The 16,750-nt window shown below is 38.5% G+C and overlaps 6 protein-coding genes across 6 annotated transcripts; 3 read left to right on the top strand and 3 right to left on the bottom strand.

Moving 5' to 3' along the window:
- Window positions 1-6: 6 nt before the first annotated feature.
- On the bottom strand, window positions 7-2,649 carry VAC14 (Vac14p; the record flags this gene model as incomplete). The annotated part of the gene is made up of 1 exon (XM_056230005.1): window positions 7-2,649. The coding sequence occupies one exon, from the start codon at window positions 2,647-2,649 to the stop codon at window positions 7-9; it is 2,643 nt and encodes an 880-aa protein (XP_056083967.1).
- Window positions 2,650-2,893: 244 nt separating this feature from the next.
- SWC7 (Swc7p) lies at window positions 2,894-3,289 on the top strand (the record flags this gene model as incomplete). The annotated part of the gene is made up of 1 exon (XM_056230004.1): window positions 2,894-3,289. The coding sequence occupies one exon, from the start codon at window positions 2,894-2,896 to the stop codon at window positions 3,287-3,289; it is 396 nt and encodes a 131-aa protein (XP_056083966.1).
- A 159-nt stretch (window positions 3,290-3,448) lies between these two features.
- Window positions 3,449-7,447, top strand: IKI3 (Elongator subunit IKI3; the record flags this gene model as incomplete). The annotated part of the gene is made up of 1 exon (XM_056230002.1): window positions 3,449-7,447. One exon carries the CDS (start codon window positions 3,449-3,451, stop codon window positions 7,445-7,447), a length of 3,999 nt encoding a protein of 1,332 aa, XP_056083965.1.
- Window positions 7,448-7,668: 221 nt separating this feature from the next.
- SMC6 (DNA repair protein SMC6) lies at window positions 7,669-11,031 on the bottom strand (the record flags this gene model as incomplete). Its single annotated transcript, XM_056230001.1, has 1 exon — window positions 7,669-11,031. The coding sequence occupies one exon, from the start codon at window positions 11,029-11,031 to the stop codon at window positions 7,669-7,671; it is 3,363 nt and encodes a 1,120-aa protein (XP_056083964.1).
- Window positions 11,032-11,552: 521 nt separating this feature from the next.
- On the top strand, window positions 11,553-14,240 carry NAM2 (leucine--tRNA ligase NAM2; the record flags this gene model as incomplete). The annotated part of the gene is made up of 1 exon (XM_056230000.1): window positions 11,553-14,240. One exon carries the CDS (start codon window positions 11,553-11,555, stop codon window positions 14,238-14,240), a length of 2,688 nt encoding a protein of 895 aa, XP_056083963.1.
- Window positions 14,241-14,381: 141 nt separating this feature from the next.
- Window positions 14,382-16,574, bottom strand: CTF3 (Ctf3p; the record flags this gene model as incomplete). The annotated part of the gene is made up of 1 exon (XM_056229999.1): window positions 14,382-16,574. One exon carries the CDS (start codon window positions 16,572-16,574, stop codon window positions 14,382-14,384), a length of 2,193 nt encoding a protein of 730 aa, XP_056083962.1.
- Between the last annotated feature and the right edge of the window lie 176 nt (window positions 16,575-16,750).

Raw genomic sequence — 16,750 nt, 5'->3', positions numbered from 1 at the left:
GACAATTTATTTTTTTAATTTATCAGGCATATTCGGATTGAATGGCAAAATACCAGAATCCTTTAGTATAACTGAACTACTGTCATTGGGAGATTCCATTTGTTCGTTAATAGCTTCATTCATTGGAGACATTGGAGTAACAATTTCTTGTTTATCTTCATCAGTACCGTCAAGAAAACTTCCTAGTAAAAGCGATTTATTATTAGCGCCACGATCAAGTCTTAGCATATCTGAAGGGTATTCATTTTCTTCAGAAATGGTCTTGAAATGGTTTATCAATTCCTGAAAATGTAGCCTACTTTGGCTTACGGATCTTTGCGAGATGTCGGAATTAGTATCACAGAAATTACCATTTTCTCCTTGTCTTGTGTAGTTGTTCATCACATAAGATTGAGATGTCCATATGTTCAAACTATTCAATCTTCGATTCAACGTCTCAAAAGCCTTCGATTGTGGTATGATCATTAGGATACCAAATAGGCATTTATGCAAATATGGGTACTTTTGTTGTTCTAAAAGTTGTAAGCGCATTCTTGTGAAGACAGGAGATTCAAATAATTGTATCAGGATATCTAATTGCACCAAATCATTTAGCTTTAATTCGTAATTTGCGTATGTTTGTAGTACAGAGTAAGCTAGCTCATAACTTTCCGCAACAAAGCATAGAGATATCACTGACACGGGGTTGGGACACCAAGATTTGAATAAGCTATTGAAAAACATACCATCTTCACATGTTCTAAGTTTATTCCTCAAAGAGGACATTTCAGGTGAAGTTATTAGGTTTGTACTTAAAATTTGAATCATCATCTTCACAAAAGTTGAATCACTATAATTGTCCAATATCGAAGATATTACTTTATAAACACGTTCTGGTGATAAACGGGAAGATATTTGTCTCATGATGAAATTTGCCCTAGTTTTCACCAACTTTGTATCTCTCTTGAATAACGTTAGTAAATCTTGCAAAAACTGGCGTAAATAATTATCATTTGAATCCGAACATAAACTCTGCAAAAGGCTCAAAGCTTTCTCAATTAAAACCGAGTCTCTATTGGATAAAGATTTCAATAGAGTTAGGAACATGCTGTCGTTATGTTTCAATATTTGATTTGGAGCCTTGTGATAGATTAAGATGAGCCAGTCCAAGCACGCGATCTTGGCATCAATCCTGCTGTCGAAGAATTGTAGCGTCAAACTATTAACAATCGGGCCATATGCAATTTTACCATCAATTTCCTTGTTTTCATATGAGCTACATAATGACAGCAATTGACTGTTGACAAGTTGGGCAATGTCAGTGATGTGTGGATCTGAGTCGCTCAATAACTTCAGAAGAACAGAGAGAATCTTTGAAAGAAATGGGATAAACACGTTTGGAGAGATGGATAGAATAATCTGTATCCAGTGTAACGCAATCAATTGAATTTCTGCCTCCGATGATGCTAGATTGTTCACCAAAACGGTAATGACCTCTGGGAAATTCAGATTGATATCTTGACCAGGTATATATTCTTCACCATCGCGAAGTGGTTCTTGACTAGTTACCTCGCTATCTAACAACTGTTCTTGGTTACTCTGATGTGTCTCATCATTCATCTCATTGGCACTTGATACGTTTGTATCATTGGTTTCCATACTTACAGGTTTAGAGAGTCCGCCCAACGCAGTCATTAATGTTTTCTTTTTTTCAGCAATAAGTGCACCATCGGCTTTTTTAGTTGGAGTAGAACTGTTATTATATTTGTCTTCTAAAATTTTTAGTCTTTCCAACCTCTTCAGTTTAATTTCGGTTTGTAATTTCGAAATGCGGTCAACTTCGTGGAGCAATGAATCCATGAGAGTGTGCGTGACTGTTCTTACATCTTTATGAGAATCGCCCAGGAAAGTGAACAAGCCCCCAAGAAAGGATGGCAGATACGATATAAGCTCTAATCCAGGGGTATTGAGCAGGACTTTCAGCCAGTCAACTAAAAAAACACGGGTATCAGGGTTAATAGCGTATATTCTTTCAGTTAATAGGGGAACGAATTTTGGTAAGGAGAAGGCCAGTTGATTATCTTGCTCATATTCTTCTTGGTAGACGTTGCCGCTAATTGGGTCCGTTTTAATGGCTGGAAGCGAACCATAAGAACCATTATTCACAATACTTACATAATTCGAGGCCCTTTCTGCAACAATATCTTTGATCAAACGATCTAATAGTTCAGCTGCGCCTCGGACCGAGTTTTCTGTATCAGCACTAATTTTACAAAGCACATCGAATATTTCATTGAAATAGACCAAAATTTCACCCTTGGCGATCTTCGCAATGTTATATAAACTCTCGCATGCATAAAACCTTACTTGGTCGTTCTGGTCACCGAAACATGCTAGCACTGGAGGAAGGATATTTCTTAAGTAGCGGCCGACATCATTTATGCCCAGTGCAATTGCCGTCGCAGCGAGTCCCATTAGTCCTGCATTTCTGGCCATGGGCTGGTGCAATGCGTATGCATAGTCCCTGCACAGTTCATCTATTATCTTATCAATACGATCATAGTCACCTTCTAGGACGCATTGTTTGACCAGTTTCTCCAGCTCCAAGGCAGCAGCCTTCCGTTTTTCGTATAACTTGTCACTTAAACCCTTGGCAATTGATTTATCCATACTTCAACTCTTCTCGCAGCCTGAGTAAAGTGGTCTAGTTGCATCGACAGATGTCTCCTTCCGTTTATTTATCAACTCTCTTCTCGTGTTTTGTTCTTTTTCGAACATGGCGGGAAACGCAATTTAAAACAAACGAAGGGGACGTAGCACTACATCAAGTCCCAGTTTAATCTCACTTTTGCGCTTATATCCACAAGCGTTTATTAGCTAATTCAACTACAGGCAGGAAATCGACGCTCCTACCATGGATTGCCCTTCAAACATCGTGCTATTGCTGCTGCAAATAATTTTACGGCGGCAACAAATTCTAGCACATCGGGACAAGACACTTAATCTGCAAGAGCTGCTAATGGAACCCATCATCGATAATGACATACTCACAGAATTCAAGACGCACAAGTTGGTCCAATTGTATGGTCCCCAATACTACCGTGACATATCCCTGAGAGGTCTCAAGACAATGGTAACGGATATTTTTGCAGAAGAAATCCCCAAAGCTGAGCAGTCATCAGAAACAGACGAACCAACAACCGTGGTGACGCTGGCCAACCATTATTATGCTCAAAGGATCGACGAACTACAGAAGACAGAAATACCTCAGTTGAAAGAGCTGTTGCTTAAGAAGCTGGAGGACGTATAACGCGATGATCAAATTTTTAGATTTTTTTTCCAGAATAATAATAAAATGCGATGCCTAACAAGACACTGTGCAAGTGCGTAGTGTTCATCATTAATGAGCACGTAAGGAAAGTTCTTATATTAAAGCGTTGGGGCGGTAAATCAAAATTGTACAGTCGCTATGCGTAATCTCATTACCTTAAATAAGGGTAAATTCAAACCAATAGCATCTACTGCGGAAGTTGATGGAGATGATGTACCTTTCACTTTATTGGATTCAGTGTTTGATACGATATCTGATAGTATAACGTGTGTACTTGGTTCCATAGATATTGGCGCTATTGAGGTGCAACAATTCATGAAGGATGGTTCTAGAAATGTTTTGGCTTCATTTAACATCCAGACCTTTGATGACAAATTATTATCTTTTATTCACTTTGCAGATATCAACCAGCTAGTGTTCGTCTTCGAACAAGGTGATATCATTACAGCCACTTATGATCCTGTCAGTTTGGATCCTACTGAAACTTTGATTGAAATTGTAGGTACCATAGACAATGGGATAGCAGCCGCACAGTGGTCCTATGATGAAGAAACACTAGCCATGGTGACCAAAGATCGTAACGTTGTTGTTCTGAGCAAAATGTACGAACCCATATCCGAGTACCATCTAGAAGTGGATGATCTTAAAATGTCGAAACATGTTACTGTAGGCTGGGGTAAGAAGGAAACTCAGTTTAGAGGTAAGGGAGCGCGCGCTATGGAAAGAGAAGCATTGGCTAGTTTGAAGGCATCTGGCTTGGTTGGTAATCAATTAAGAGATCCAACTATGCCTTATATGGTAGATGCTGGGGATGTTACTACTTTGGACAGCCGTGAAGTCACGATTTCTTGGAGAGGCGATTGTGATTATTTTGCTGTGTCTTCTGTTGAAGAAGTACCAGACGAAGATGATGAAACAAAATCTTTAAAAAGAAGAGCGTTCAGAGTCTTTTCACGTGAAGGCCAATTAGATAGTGCCTCTGAGCCGGTCACAGGAATGGAACATCAGCTGAGTTGGAAACCCCAGGGATCTTTGATTGCATCCATACAAAGGAGGACCGATTTTGGTGATGACGATTCAGTAGATTTAATTTTCTTCGAGCGAAATGGTTTGAGGCATGGGGAATTTGATACAAGATTACCGTTTGATGAGAGGATAAAAAGTGTGTGTTGGAATAGTAACTCTGAAGCGTTAGCGATTGTATTGGTGGATCGTATTCAATTATGGATATCTAAAAATTACCATTGGTATCTAAAACAAGAATTATATGCTAGTGACATTTCATACGTCAAATGGCATCCAGAAAAGGACTTTACTTTGATGTTTTCTGATAACGGATCTGTCAACATTGTTGATTTTGCCTACAAGGTGGCACAGGGCCCAACGTTAGAACCATTCGATAACGGTACCTCTCTTGTCATTGATGGAACGACTGTGAATATCACTCCCTTGGCTCTAGCTAATGTCCCTCCGCCAATGTACTATCGTGATTTTGAAACTCCAGGCAATGTCTTGGATGTTGCATGCAGTTTGTCAAATGAAATATATGCAGCCATCAATAAGGATGCTTTAATATTTGCATCCGTAGCCAGTATTGAAGAAATGAAAAAGGGCAAGCACCCGAATGTGGTCTGTGAATTCCTTAAATCTGAATTTACAAGTGAAGTTGACTGTCTAAGGCAAGTTGCGTTTATTAACGATTCCATAGTCGGTGTGCTGCTTGACACAGACAACCTTTCAAGAATAGCACTTTTGGATATTCAGGATATTACTCAACCAACTCTGATAACTATTGCGGAGGTTTATGATAAAGTTGTCTTATTAAGAAGTGATTTTGATTATAACCATTTGGTATATGAAACTCGCGATGGTACAGTTTGTCAATTAGATGCGGAAGGACAATTGATGGAAATCACCAAGTTTCCTCAGTTGGTACGTGATTTCAAAGTAAAGAGAGTCCATAATATATCGTCAGAAGATGGTGGCAACTGGTCTTCGGAAAGTTCTGAATTAGTTGCATTCGGTATCACGAATAATGGTAAGTTATTTGCAAATCAAGTTCTCCTGGCTTCTGCGGTTACTTCTTTAGAAATCACTGATTCCTTTTTGCTCTTCACTACAGCACAACATAATTTACAGTTTGTGCATTTGAATTCCACTGATTTTAAGCCTCTGCCTTTGGTAGAAGAAGGTGTTGAAGATGAAAGAGTTCGTGCCATTGAAAGAGGTTCCATTTTAGTGTCTGTCATCCCATCCAAATCTTCCGTTGTATTGCAGGCCATACGTGGCAATTTAGAAACAATTTATCCAAGAATCATGGTACTAGCTGAAGTCAGAAAAGATATTATGGCGCAGCGCTATAAAGAAGCATTCGTTGTCTGTCGTACACACAGAATTAATCTTGATATCTTATACGACTACGCGCCTAAGCTATTTATTGAAAACTTAGAACTATTTATTAACCAAATCGAAAGGGTCGATTATCTCAATTTATTTATTTCCTGTTTGTCAGAGGATGACGTCACGAAGACAAAATACAAAGAAACTCTTTATTCAGGGATTTCAGAGTCATTTGGAGTGGAACCAGCATCACTCACTGAAATGCAAATTTACATGAAGAGAAAAATGTTTGACCCTAAAACCTCTAAAGTGAATAAAATTTGTGATGCGGTGCTAAATGTTTTATTGAACAATCCTGAATATAAGAAAACGTACTTGCAGACGATTATTACTGCATATGCATCTCAAAACCCTCAAAACTTATCGGATGCATTAAAACTAATCAGTGAACTGAAAGACCCAGAGGAGAAAGATTTCTGTGTAACCTACTTATGTTTCCTGCAAGATGTCAATGTGGTTTATAAGGTAACACTGTCTCTTTATGATGTCAATTTAGCATTATTAGTTGCTCAAAAATCACAGATGGATCCTCGTGAGTACTTACCATTTTTGCAGGAACTGCAAAATAACGAACCTTTACGTCGTAAGTATTTGATTGATGACTACTTGGGAAATTATGAAAAGGCATTAGAACATCTGTCTGAGATTAAGAAAGAAGAAATTATTTCGGAAGAAGTCATAGACTATGTTGAATCACATGGACTATATAAATATGCTTTAGCACTTTACCGTTATGATTCGAAGAAACAAAATGTCATTTACGATATTTACGCCAAGTATTTGTCCTCTAATCAAATGTACACGGATGCGGCGGTAGCTTATGAAATGCTAGGGAAGTTCAAGGAGGCAATGAAAGCATATGAATCGGCTAAAAAGTGGCGTGAAGCCATGACCGTTGCCGTTCAGAAGTTCCCAGAGGAAGTTGAGACAATTGCAGAAAATTTGGTTTCTTCTTTGACTTTCGAGCACAGGTATGTGGATGCTGCTGATATTCAACTAGAATATTTGGACGACCTCAAAGAATCTGTGACCTTGTACTGTAAGGCCTATAGATATGATATTGCATGCCTCGTGACACTCAAAGCAAAGAGGAAAGAACTTTTGGAAGAGGTGGTCGATCCTGGTTTGGGTGAAGGTTTTGGTATAATTGCCGAATTGCTTGCCGATTGTAAAGGCCAGATAAACTCTCAATTAAGAAGATTGAGAGAGCTGCGCGCTAAGAAAGAGGAGAATCCATATGCCTTCTATGGTCAGGAAACTGACCAAGCTGATGATGTCTCCATTGCTCCTTCTGAAACGTCGACGCAAGAATCATTTTTCACAAGATACACGGGCAAAACTGGAGGAACCGCAAAGACTGGTGCTTCCAGACGTACGGCAAAAAACAAGCGTAGGGAAGAACGTAAGCGTGCTCGTGGTAAAAAGGGGACCATCTACGAAGAGGAGTATTTGGTGCAATCAGTGGGAAGGCTAATTGAGAGATTAAACCAAACGAAGCAAGACGCTGTGAGAGTTGTTGAAGGTCTTTGTAGACGAAATATGAGGGAACAAGCTCACCAAATTCAAAAGAATTTTGTTGAAGTGCTCGATTTGTTGAAGGCAAACGTTGAAGAAATCTATTCTATTAGCGAAAAGGACAGAGAAAGGGTTAACGAAAATGGAGAAGTTTACTACATCCCGGAAATTCCCATTCCTGAGATCCACGATTTCCCCAAAAGTCAAATTGTTGATTTTTGAACATTTCCATTTTCTCAGTTATTCATTATGTAACTTAGTGTTCATAAATAAAGGAAAATATTCATGTTGATGGATTTCTTATTAGTTTTATTTTCAAATGAAACTACACATTTAATGTTTAGACCTAAAATTTGATGTTTTACATAAATTTACTTATGTAAAATAACATTTTGTACAGGAATTACAAATCTATTAAAAAGGGAGCCTAAATACGAAAAATGTTAATTATAGAAGTTGGAATTATTTTGTCTCTCAGGGTCTCTCATCTTATGGATACTGACACCAGAACTGTCAATATCTGCAATTTTCCCAATATCTTGGGGTGTAATGATGATAGTTTGAGTTCTTGCTATATCCTTTAGTTTTTTGACTATGAGAGTAGTACCAATCTTTCTGTTAACTTGATCCATGAAAACGTCAAACTCGTCCAACGCAATAATTCTTGAACGCATGGGTTTCCATGTAGCAAGTAACAATGCCATTTGAGAAAAGGATTTTTCGCCGCCTGATAAAGTATCAACATTTCTTGCCTTCTCATCGTTAGTGGTTAAGATGTATATTTCTAGACTCTTAGTATCCTTGATAAAGGAAAGGTTTCCTGAAAATTTTCGAACCTTCAAAGATGCACGGAAATCCATATCTGCGTCAAAGCACGTTCCCTTTTCCGCATTCTTATAGTTTTGATCACGAGCCTTCAGAGAGTTATGCAATCTGTTAAGTGCTTCATCTATCTCCACGTACTTTTTTTGACCTTCTTTGTATTTGCTCCTGCATTTCTCAAATAGTTCAATTACCTCCTCTTGTGATAATCCTAGACTTTTCTCAGCTTTTTGGATCATTCTCGAGACTTTATCGAGCTCGCGTTTGATCTCTTCCTGAGTGGCCGGTAGGTCAGCACTCTCGACTTGCTCCTTTGAGCAAAATGCACAAGCATTCTCAATTTGCTTTTGTATACCTTCATTCAACACTGCCACATTAGCTTCAATTTTCTTTATATTTTCTCGGCAGGTTTTTTTTTTATCTTCGTAATAAATGGTATCATCCTTTAATTTTTGAATTCTAGATTGACGGCAGTTGATATCCTCTTTCAGCTGTTGTAAATCATCTTGGGCTTCCATAAAAGCTAGTTTGGTAGAATCGTACTGCTCTTTAATTGGCTGGGCCTCCTGTGCAATTTGCTCAATTTTCAAACCTAGCTCTTCTTTGGCAGCTTCGTAACTGGCGATGGCTTGCTCTTGATTTTTTCTCTCATTTATTTTTGAGTTCAATATACCAGTATCGACCACCTTGCCGACATTCATTTTCAATTCTGTAATTCTAGAATTAGTTTTTCTCATTTCGCCTTTGATATTATTCAGCCTTTCATCTATTTCCTTTAATTTCGACCTCACATCATTCAACTTTTCCTCATAACGATCTCGTATATTCTGTGATTCTTTAATCTCCTGTTCAATCAAGTCCTTCAGATATCCGGTCCCATTGTCAGATGAAGAGATAACTTTTAATCTAACCTTATCTTGGTACGTAACCGTGTCTAGCCTATATCCGCCGGAAAGCTGAAAACCACTACGTCTATCTCTAAGCGATAGAGCCATATTCACGTTAGCCGGGCTTCTTTTTAAAAAATTTCTGGCCTCATTTTTGTCAGCAATTAGCACTATTCTTTCGATTCTGCTCAAATCAACAAATAAACACTCAATTTCTGGTTTCGAAAAATCGAGTGCGTCTACAATAGTCGGATAATTCCCACGCGCTCTACCTCCTGAATAATTGAATTGATTCAAACGGTAAGTAACGATAGGTATATTACTTCTTATATTGCACGATCTCATAATGTCTCTGAGAAGTCTATTATCCTTTGGATTCGCCACAACAAATGAGTTCAGCGAAGATGATATAGCTCTTTGAATAGAACGTGTCCACTTTTCGAAATCCTTTTTGATAGTTACAAAGGAACCTAGCGGTCCAATTGGGGGAGTTTGAAAATCGTTCTTCCTTTGCTCTATCGTCTTTAAAAGTCTATCCATATTACGATCAAAATTCATTAAGAAAGTATCATTACCCTTGGAAATATTATGTAATTCCATCTTCTTGTTTTGAATGCTTTGTGAAACAACCCTTAATTCCGATTCACGTTCACGTTGAATATCTCTCTCTTCATTTTTTAGATCTTGCAAATTGACGGCCAGAGAATTATTTACCTCTCTTAACTTTTCATTATTTTTTTCCAATTGTTCAAGCTCTTGTCTCATCTGATCCTTATCACCACCCATCTCCTTCGTAAGTTCTTCTTCCAAATGGGCAATTGTTTTATTTAGAGCATTGACTTTCTTCTTACCTTGATCAATATTACTCTGTGCCTCAGCTTGGTTACTTTTCTCCTTTTCAAATCTGCTTTTGACATCCCTCAATAGTTGTCTTGCATTTTGGTGCTCGCTATCTTTTTCATTAACATGAATAACTTTGGCATCAATTTTTGATTCAATAGTAGTACCATCAGACGTATATCTTTCGATCTTTTCTTGCCTATTACTGATTTTTTCTGAAACTTCATTGATCTTCTGTTGTATGCCACTAATCTCATTTTCCAAGTTTTTGCAGGCATCTGTATTCTGCGCTATATCAATCCATAATGATTTTGCTTGTAAAAGCATCTTTCTCTCATTCAAATCGGAAGTCTGGTTTAATTCTCTCAACAATTTTTTGGCATCTTCATATTCAGCCTTTAAAGACTTCAAGTTCTCTAGATGCAGAGCCATGTTTTCCTGCGCACTGTCGTGAATAGCACTAGCATAAACCAAGTTTTCAGTAATTTCTTGCAGCAAAGTACCCTTCATAAAATGGCTATACTTATCCTGGGAAGTGCTGGCAGTTAAGAAAGACCTGGCAGCATCCTGTGAAAGAAAACACATGGGATTGCTCACCGGTACAGAAAAAAAATCCACTACTGTTTGAATATCCTTTTTCTTGTTACTAATTTCTCTACCGATTTCAGATTTTAAACTAAAAGAAGCGGGCCCATCTCTCTTGATTGTCCTTTCCACTATAATTTCACTACCGAAGGTACCTTGTTGATACGCACCATACTTGCTATTTTCTAGATGAAGAGTAATTTTGGCAGAATAGCAACCTTCCCGAATCAAATCTTTCAAAGAGGAGCCTCTATTCGTCTCACTAGCCTTGGCCCCCAAACCAATAGTAATAGCTGTTAAGATGGCACTCTTACCACTGCCATTATTACCAACAATGAAATTCAATCTGGAACCCAGTTCGAGTTCAAAATGTTCATGGCACATAAAGTTCCTCAAAATGACTTTCTTGATATATCCTGAAGGGGACTCTTCCAAAAAATTGTCTTGTTCCGCTGTTGCAACGTCAGAAGAACTCCCGACCCTGCTGCTTCCGTCCAGCGCATTAGTACTATCATCATTATTATTATTGAACTGAGTCATGGGGGCAAACTGATGACGTCTGCGCTTTGTCTGCTGCCGCTGTTCCTCGTTTTCCTGTTGCGCAGTCAGTGAAAGCAACTCATCATCCACCTGCTCCATAGGTCTCTTACTACTAAGTATCGTCGAAGTCATACCATCTAGTAACTCAATAGGACTATATTTTTTATCTCTACTTTACAGCAGCCGCTTACCTATTACAGATACGTGTGTCCCTGTTTCTTGTGAGGAACTTCAATCTATGTTGTTGAAGCATCGATATGCAGTGTTGATAAAAACTAGACACTGAAATTTACTATACGCGACGCGTTTTTGGAGGCCTTCGTCCAGGATTTTTCATTATATAATAAGAAGTTAGCAGAAAAACATAGATTATATCATCCATTCTGTGTAACTATTACGTAGTGCAGAGGGAATTTCTATATCATGGCTTCCTAGGATTATTCATGGAATTTCTTGATACTTTCTTACACCTTGACACTTTTCCATCTCACCCCCGCGAACGATTAAAGAAACCGAAGAAAGTGGTATACATCCTTCGCTCGACAACTAGGGATTTGGCAGAAGCGAAACAACGGAGAATTGAACGAATCGCTGCTACCCTATATTGTGGACTCTGTACGTGACTAATTCGACCCGTGTGTGCAGTGGAGAGAATGTTGCATCCATCTTCAAGACGGTTTTTATCCACTCAGGTGAAGGGTCCAGGGCCTGCTGTGAAAAAACTCATTGCAATTGGTGAGAAATGGAAACAGAAGACCATCCGTGGGTTACCTAAACAAAATGTTTCGGCTAAAGGGTCCAAATATATTCTGTGCCAGTTTCCGTACCCTTCTGGAATGCTGCATATTGGGCATCTTCGGGTCTATGTTATCAGTGATTCTCTGAATAGATTTTACAAGCTAAGAGGCTACAACGTGATACATCCGATGGGATGGGATGCTTTTGGACTACCTGCTGAAAATGCTGCCATTGAAAGATGTGTGAATCCTGCCGTATGGACTAGAGATAACATTGCAAAAATGAAACAACAGATGGAAAGTATGCTGGCTAATTTCGACTGGGATAGAGAAATAGCCACATGTAATCCCGAATACTATAAATTCACTCAATGGATCTTCTTAAAACTTTTCGAAAATGGCCTAGCTTATCGTAAGGAAGCGGAAATTAACTGGGATCCTGTTGATAGAACAGTGTTGGCTAATGAACAAGTAGATGCTCAGGGTCGTTCTTGGAGATCAGGGGCCATTGTCGAGAAAAAACAGCTAAAGCAGTGGTTTTTGGGAATAACGAGATTTGCCCCTAAATTGAGAAAACACTTGAATCAATTGAAAGACTGGCCTTCCAATGTGAAGCAAATGCAAAAAAATTGGATAGGTGAATCTGTAGGTGCAGAATTGATATTCAAAGTTACAAACCCTGAATTTGAAGATTTGGTTGTCTTTACAACAAGGCCAGAAACCTTATTTGCGGTGCAGTATGTGGCTCTGGCTTTGGATCATCCAATTATACAGAAATATAGTGAAACAGTGTCCGAACTGAAAGAGTTTGTGAGAAAAAGCGCCGAATTACCAAACGATACAAAGGAAGGATTTTATTTACCTAATATAAAGGCTGTGAATCCCTTGACTAAGGAGGAAATTCCTATCTTCGCAGCTTCATATGTTGTCAGCAGCTATGGCACTGCGCCAAGCGCAGTAATGGGATGCCCGGGCCATGATAGTCGAGATTTTGAATTTTGGCAACAAAACTGTCCCGGAGAACATATTAAGACCTGTATAGCACCTTTCTTTGACGATGCTTGTAAATTATCTGAAAAGGAAAAAGAAAAAATAGTTGAGACTCTCCCATTCACGTCTACCAGTGGTATTTTAACTAAAGAAAGTGGGGAATATGCAGGAGTTTTCACTGAAGTGGCAAGAAAGTCGATAATGGGGAAATTGCATACAGAGAGACTATCTAAGAATATCGTTAGATATAAAATCAGAGATTGGTTAATAAGTAGACAAAGATACTGGGGCACCCCAATACCCATCATTCATTGCGAAAATTGTGGACCCGTCCCTGTTCCGGAAAGTGAGCTGCCCGTCAAATTGCCTGAGCTTGAAGGATTAGATACAAAAGGGAATCCGCTGTCTACAATCGAGGAATTCGTAAATGTTGATTGTCCTTCATGCGGGGGGCCTGCCAAAAGAGAAACTGATACCATGGATACCTTTATTGATAGTTCTTGGTATTATTTTAGATTTTTAGATCCCAAGAATACATCAAAGCCGTTTGATCGTGAGATTGCAAATGAATATATGCCTGTCGATATCTATATTGGTGGAGTAGAGCATGCTATCTTGCATTTATTATACTCCAGATTTATTGCTAAATTCCTCGGATCTATTGGTACATGGGACGACGCTACTGGCATCTTTGAACCATTTAAGAAACTGGTTACACAAGGAATGGTTCAGGGTAAAACTTATGTAGATCCTGATACTGGGCGATTTCTGAAATCAGACGAATTAAAGTTTATAAATGATTCTCCAGACGGGAACACCGTAATTATAAAGTCAAACGGCAAGGCTCCAATGGTTTCTTATGAAAAAATGTCAAAATCTAAACACAATGGTGCAGATCCTAACGAGTGTATTTCAAAACACGGACCTGATGCTACAAGGGCACATATTCTTTTCCAAAGTCCAATTTCAGATGCTCTGAATTGGGACGAATCTAAGATTGTTGGTATTGAACGTTGGTTGCAAAAAATTCTTCTTCTGACCAAAAATATTCTCAAGCTCGACGAGAATTTAGCAATAAGCGAATGCTTTAAGACACCGACAGATCTGAATGACGCAGAGGTGAAACTTCACAACGATTTTCAGTGTCTCTTAAAATCAATAACCGAATCATTCGAAGTTCATATCTCATTAAATACTGTAGTATCTGATTATATGAAACTAACGAATACTTTAGAAGGTGCATTTAAAAAAGGTGAAGTAAGAAATGAAATGATGGTGCAGAATTTACAAAAGCTGGTAAGCGTTATCTATCCCGCTGTCCCATCAATTTCGGAAGAGGCGGCGGAAATGATTAGCTCTCAAATGAAGTGGAATCAATATCAGTGGCCAGAAATTGAGCGCATTACCGAATCCCAATTTAAAAAGTTCCAAGTTGTGGTGAATGGGAGAGTCAAATTTATCTACACAACAGATAAAGACTTTTTCAAACTGGGTAGAGATGCCGTTATTGAGACTTTATTGAAGTTGCCGGAAGGTAAAATGTACTTAATGAATAAAAAAATTAAAAAATTCGTTATGAAATATAATGTGATTAGTTTCTTGTTCCATAAATAACCGCATGCCATCATGTGTTTACCGAAAATATTAATACTTGTAAATAACTAAATATTAATGCCTTATAGATACAAATGGCCCAGTTCGTTCTGGGAAATTGTAGAAACACAAAAATCCGTATACTTTTCTTCCCTAGAAGTTTTAAGAATTATATTTTGAGAGACTCTTCAAATAAGTGAATAAGAATATTGAAATTTCCCTATAGGGGTTAGCGCTGTCACTCAAATGCTTCAAGATTTCTACTCTCAGGTCGTGAATATTATTTATACCCTTAATCCAATCGTGTTGGGCAATCTCATGGTGTTTTGTTCGGGCGAAATCCTTAAACGTCTCCTCATTTACAATGCCGCTAGTGAATTTTATCCTGGTATTTTGGGTTGCTTCCAGCTCTCTGAGAATGACAGTACATATATATGATAGTGCAGGTACACCAGTAATTGTGAAAAATTTCAAATTTCTGAAATCCGCGGTTGGAATATAAACATTCTCCAAAATCGGTTTGAAGAAATCTATTGGGATACCAAATAAAGCTTTAGATGACAATACTTTGTTTCTATAGAGATAGTTCGTCAAGTCCATGATATATTGATTTTGCGTTTGAACATATTTGTTCGTTGGCGGGTACTGCATCAATTTATTCTTTGTTGCTACCAAATACTTGCATGCGGCTGATAGCAGTAACGGATCGTCCGAAGTGAAGATTTTATTCATGATATCTGGGCCCACTATTAAATATTGGACGGCATAATCTGAGTCACTCTGTAGTGACAACTGGGTTAAAATTCTCAATGTAGTAATCAAGGCCATCGTAGAGAATCGGTTTGAAGTGGAATTGTTGAAAATCTTGTCTAAAGTAAGCAAGCTTTGAATATCATGTAGCAGTGTCAGTCCGAGCGTCATTAATTTGTCATCAAAAGCCCAGTTTTTAATCATTTGTAAAAAATAAAAACAAATCTCAGGAAATATTTGATCATTACCATGGCCATTTCCAGTGCTCCACAAAAGTACGCCAGCCATAAATCTAACGAAAAGTTCTCTTGTACCACTGATTAATTTGGGTTTCCATAATGGCAAGATGCCAGAACATATTATTTTCAAAGTAAACTCGTCAAGCTTTAAATATTTTAAACTAAAAACTGCTTGAATAATCTGCGAAGACAGTTCATTCTCCATCGAAGAGATAGAGACGACAGTGGCCATTGTTTCTCGAGGATACTCTATCTGGTGTGCGAAACATCGTTTCAATTGCCAAATGCACCATTCATATGGTGATGATGATTTATTACGGCCACTTTTGATGAGAATGATACTAGAGTATAAATGCTGGAGAGATTCCCTAGATATGGCTCTCGGGTTTAGTAGGAGATTACCGTTTGAAGATGAAGTCATCATATAATCCACGTCATTGGGAATATGTAGCCGTGACCAGTTCTGAGCTAGTTGCTCCAATGAGGTAATATCCAACAGCGACACCATACCGTTCGAGGAAGAATATCCTGGCAACGACTGAAGTCGGAGCGGGCGTGTGGACACAGTTCCTAGTTGATGAATTTCATTCAAATACATGTCAATTGTGTTCTGAACAGTTTCAGCGGGGAAATTGCCTGGGTGGGTTCTGGATAATATTCGTTTCAAAATGGATAAAAAATGCGTATTCAGTTGCAAATTTCTGTGACTCTTTAAAGTTTTTCTGTTACAGTTGATAGTTACTATCAATGTTGTGATTTGGTTCGAGGCACCCACGAGACACTGATACCGTTGCAAAATCAAAGTCGCCGCAGCAGGAGCGTCCCGGTATCCTGGATTCATGGCACATTTTTTGATGATGAACAACTTCCAAGATTTGACATCGATAGAGGTGGTGGCTTGCCAAATAATCAAGTAAGTTATCCATTTTTGCAAGAAAGAAAATTGCCATAAATGCAACCAGACAGAGCCGGATATGCCGTGGCCCCTTTCCGACGATACTGGAAATAGGAAGAAGACGTGCACCAGCCATTTGCACAGTGCGGATTGTAAAGCCGGGGGGGTTTGTATGCGATATCGGGAGAACGCTGTTGGCGCACCCAGATGGTTAATAACTTCCAAAATGAGGTCCTTAGTCAGATAATCGTCGGGAAAAAAACAATTTTCCACAATGTACACCTTAGTCACTGTATCAATTATGGAAGTTTCACAGAGCAACCGTACAAGCGCTTGTAGCTGCGATGAAGAGAGACCATATTGTTTCGATTTTTCGTAAAGCAGGCATAAGGTAGTCTTTAGGGTCTGTGGAGGTGTTCGTTCGTTAGCATTTGTCAGTGAGAGGATGATATCATCTAGTACCAGACTCATCCATGAAAATAGAAAATTTCAGGTGCGCAGCAGTGTTTGTAGACGTGCTGTCCATCATTTCTCAGCCCATTATTTTTGTTGATAAATGTAAATTCTATAATTTTTCGCGTATTGTATTGTACAGATAAAAGAAAAGAAAAAAAGAAATAGAAAGAGTTATATAGCTGATAGATGTT

Source organism: Saccharomyces kudriavzevii (genome assembly GCF_947243775.1).
Source record: "Saccharomyces kudriavzevii IFO 1802 strain IFO1802 genome assembly, chromosome: 12".
Lineage (NCBI taxonomy): Eukaryota > Fungi > Ascomycota > Saccharomycetes > Saccharomycetales > Saccharomycetaceae > Saccharomyces > Saccharomyces kudriavzevii.
The sequence above is the reverse complement of the archived record's forward strand: the minus strand, read 5'-3'. Positions and strand labels throughout refer to the sequence as shown.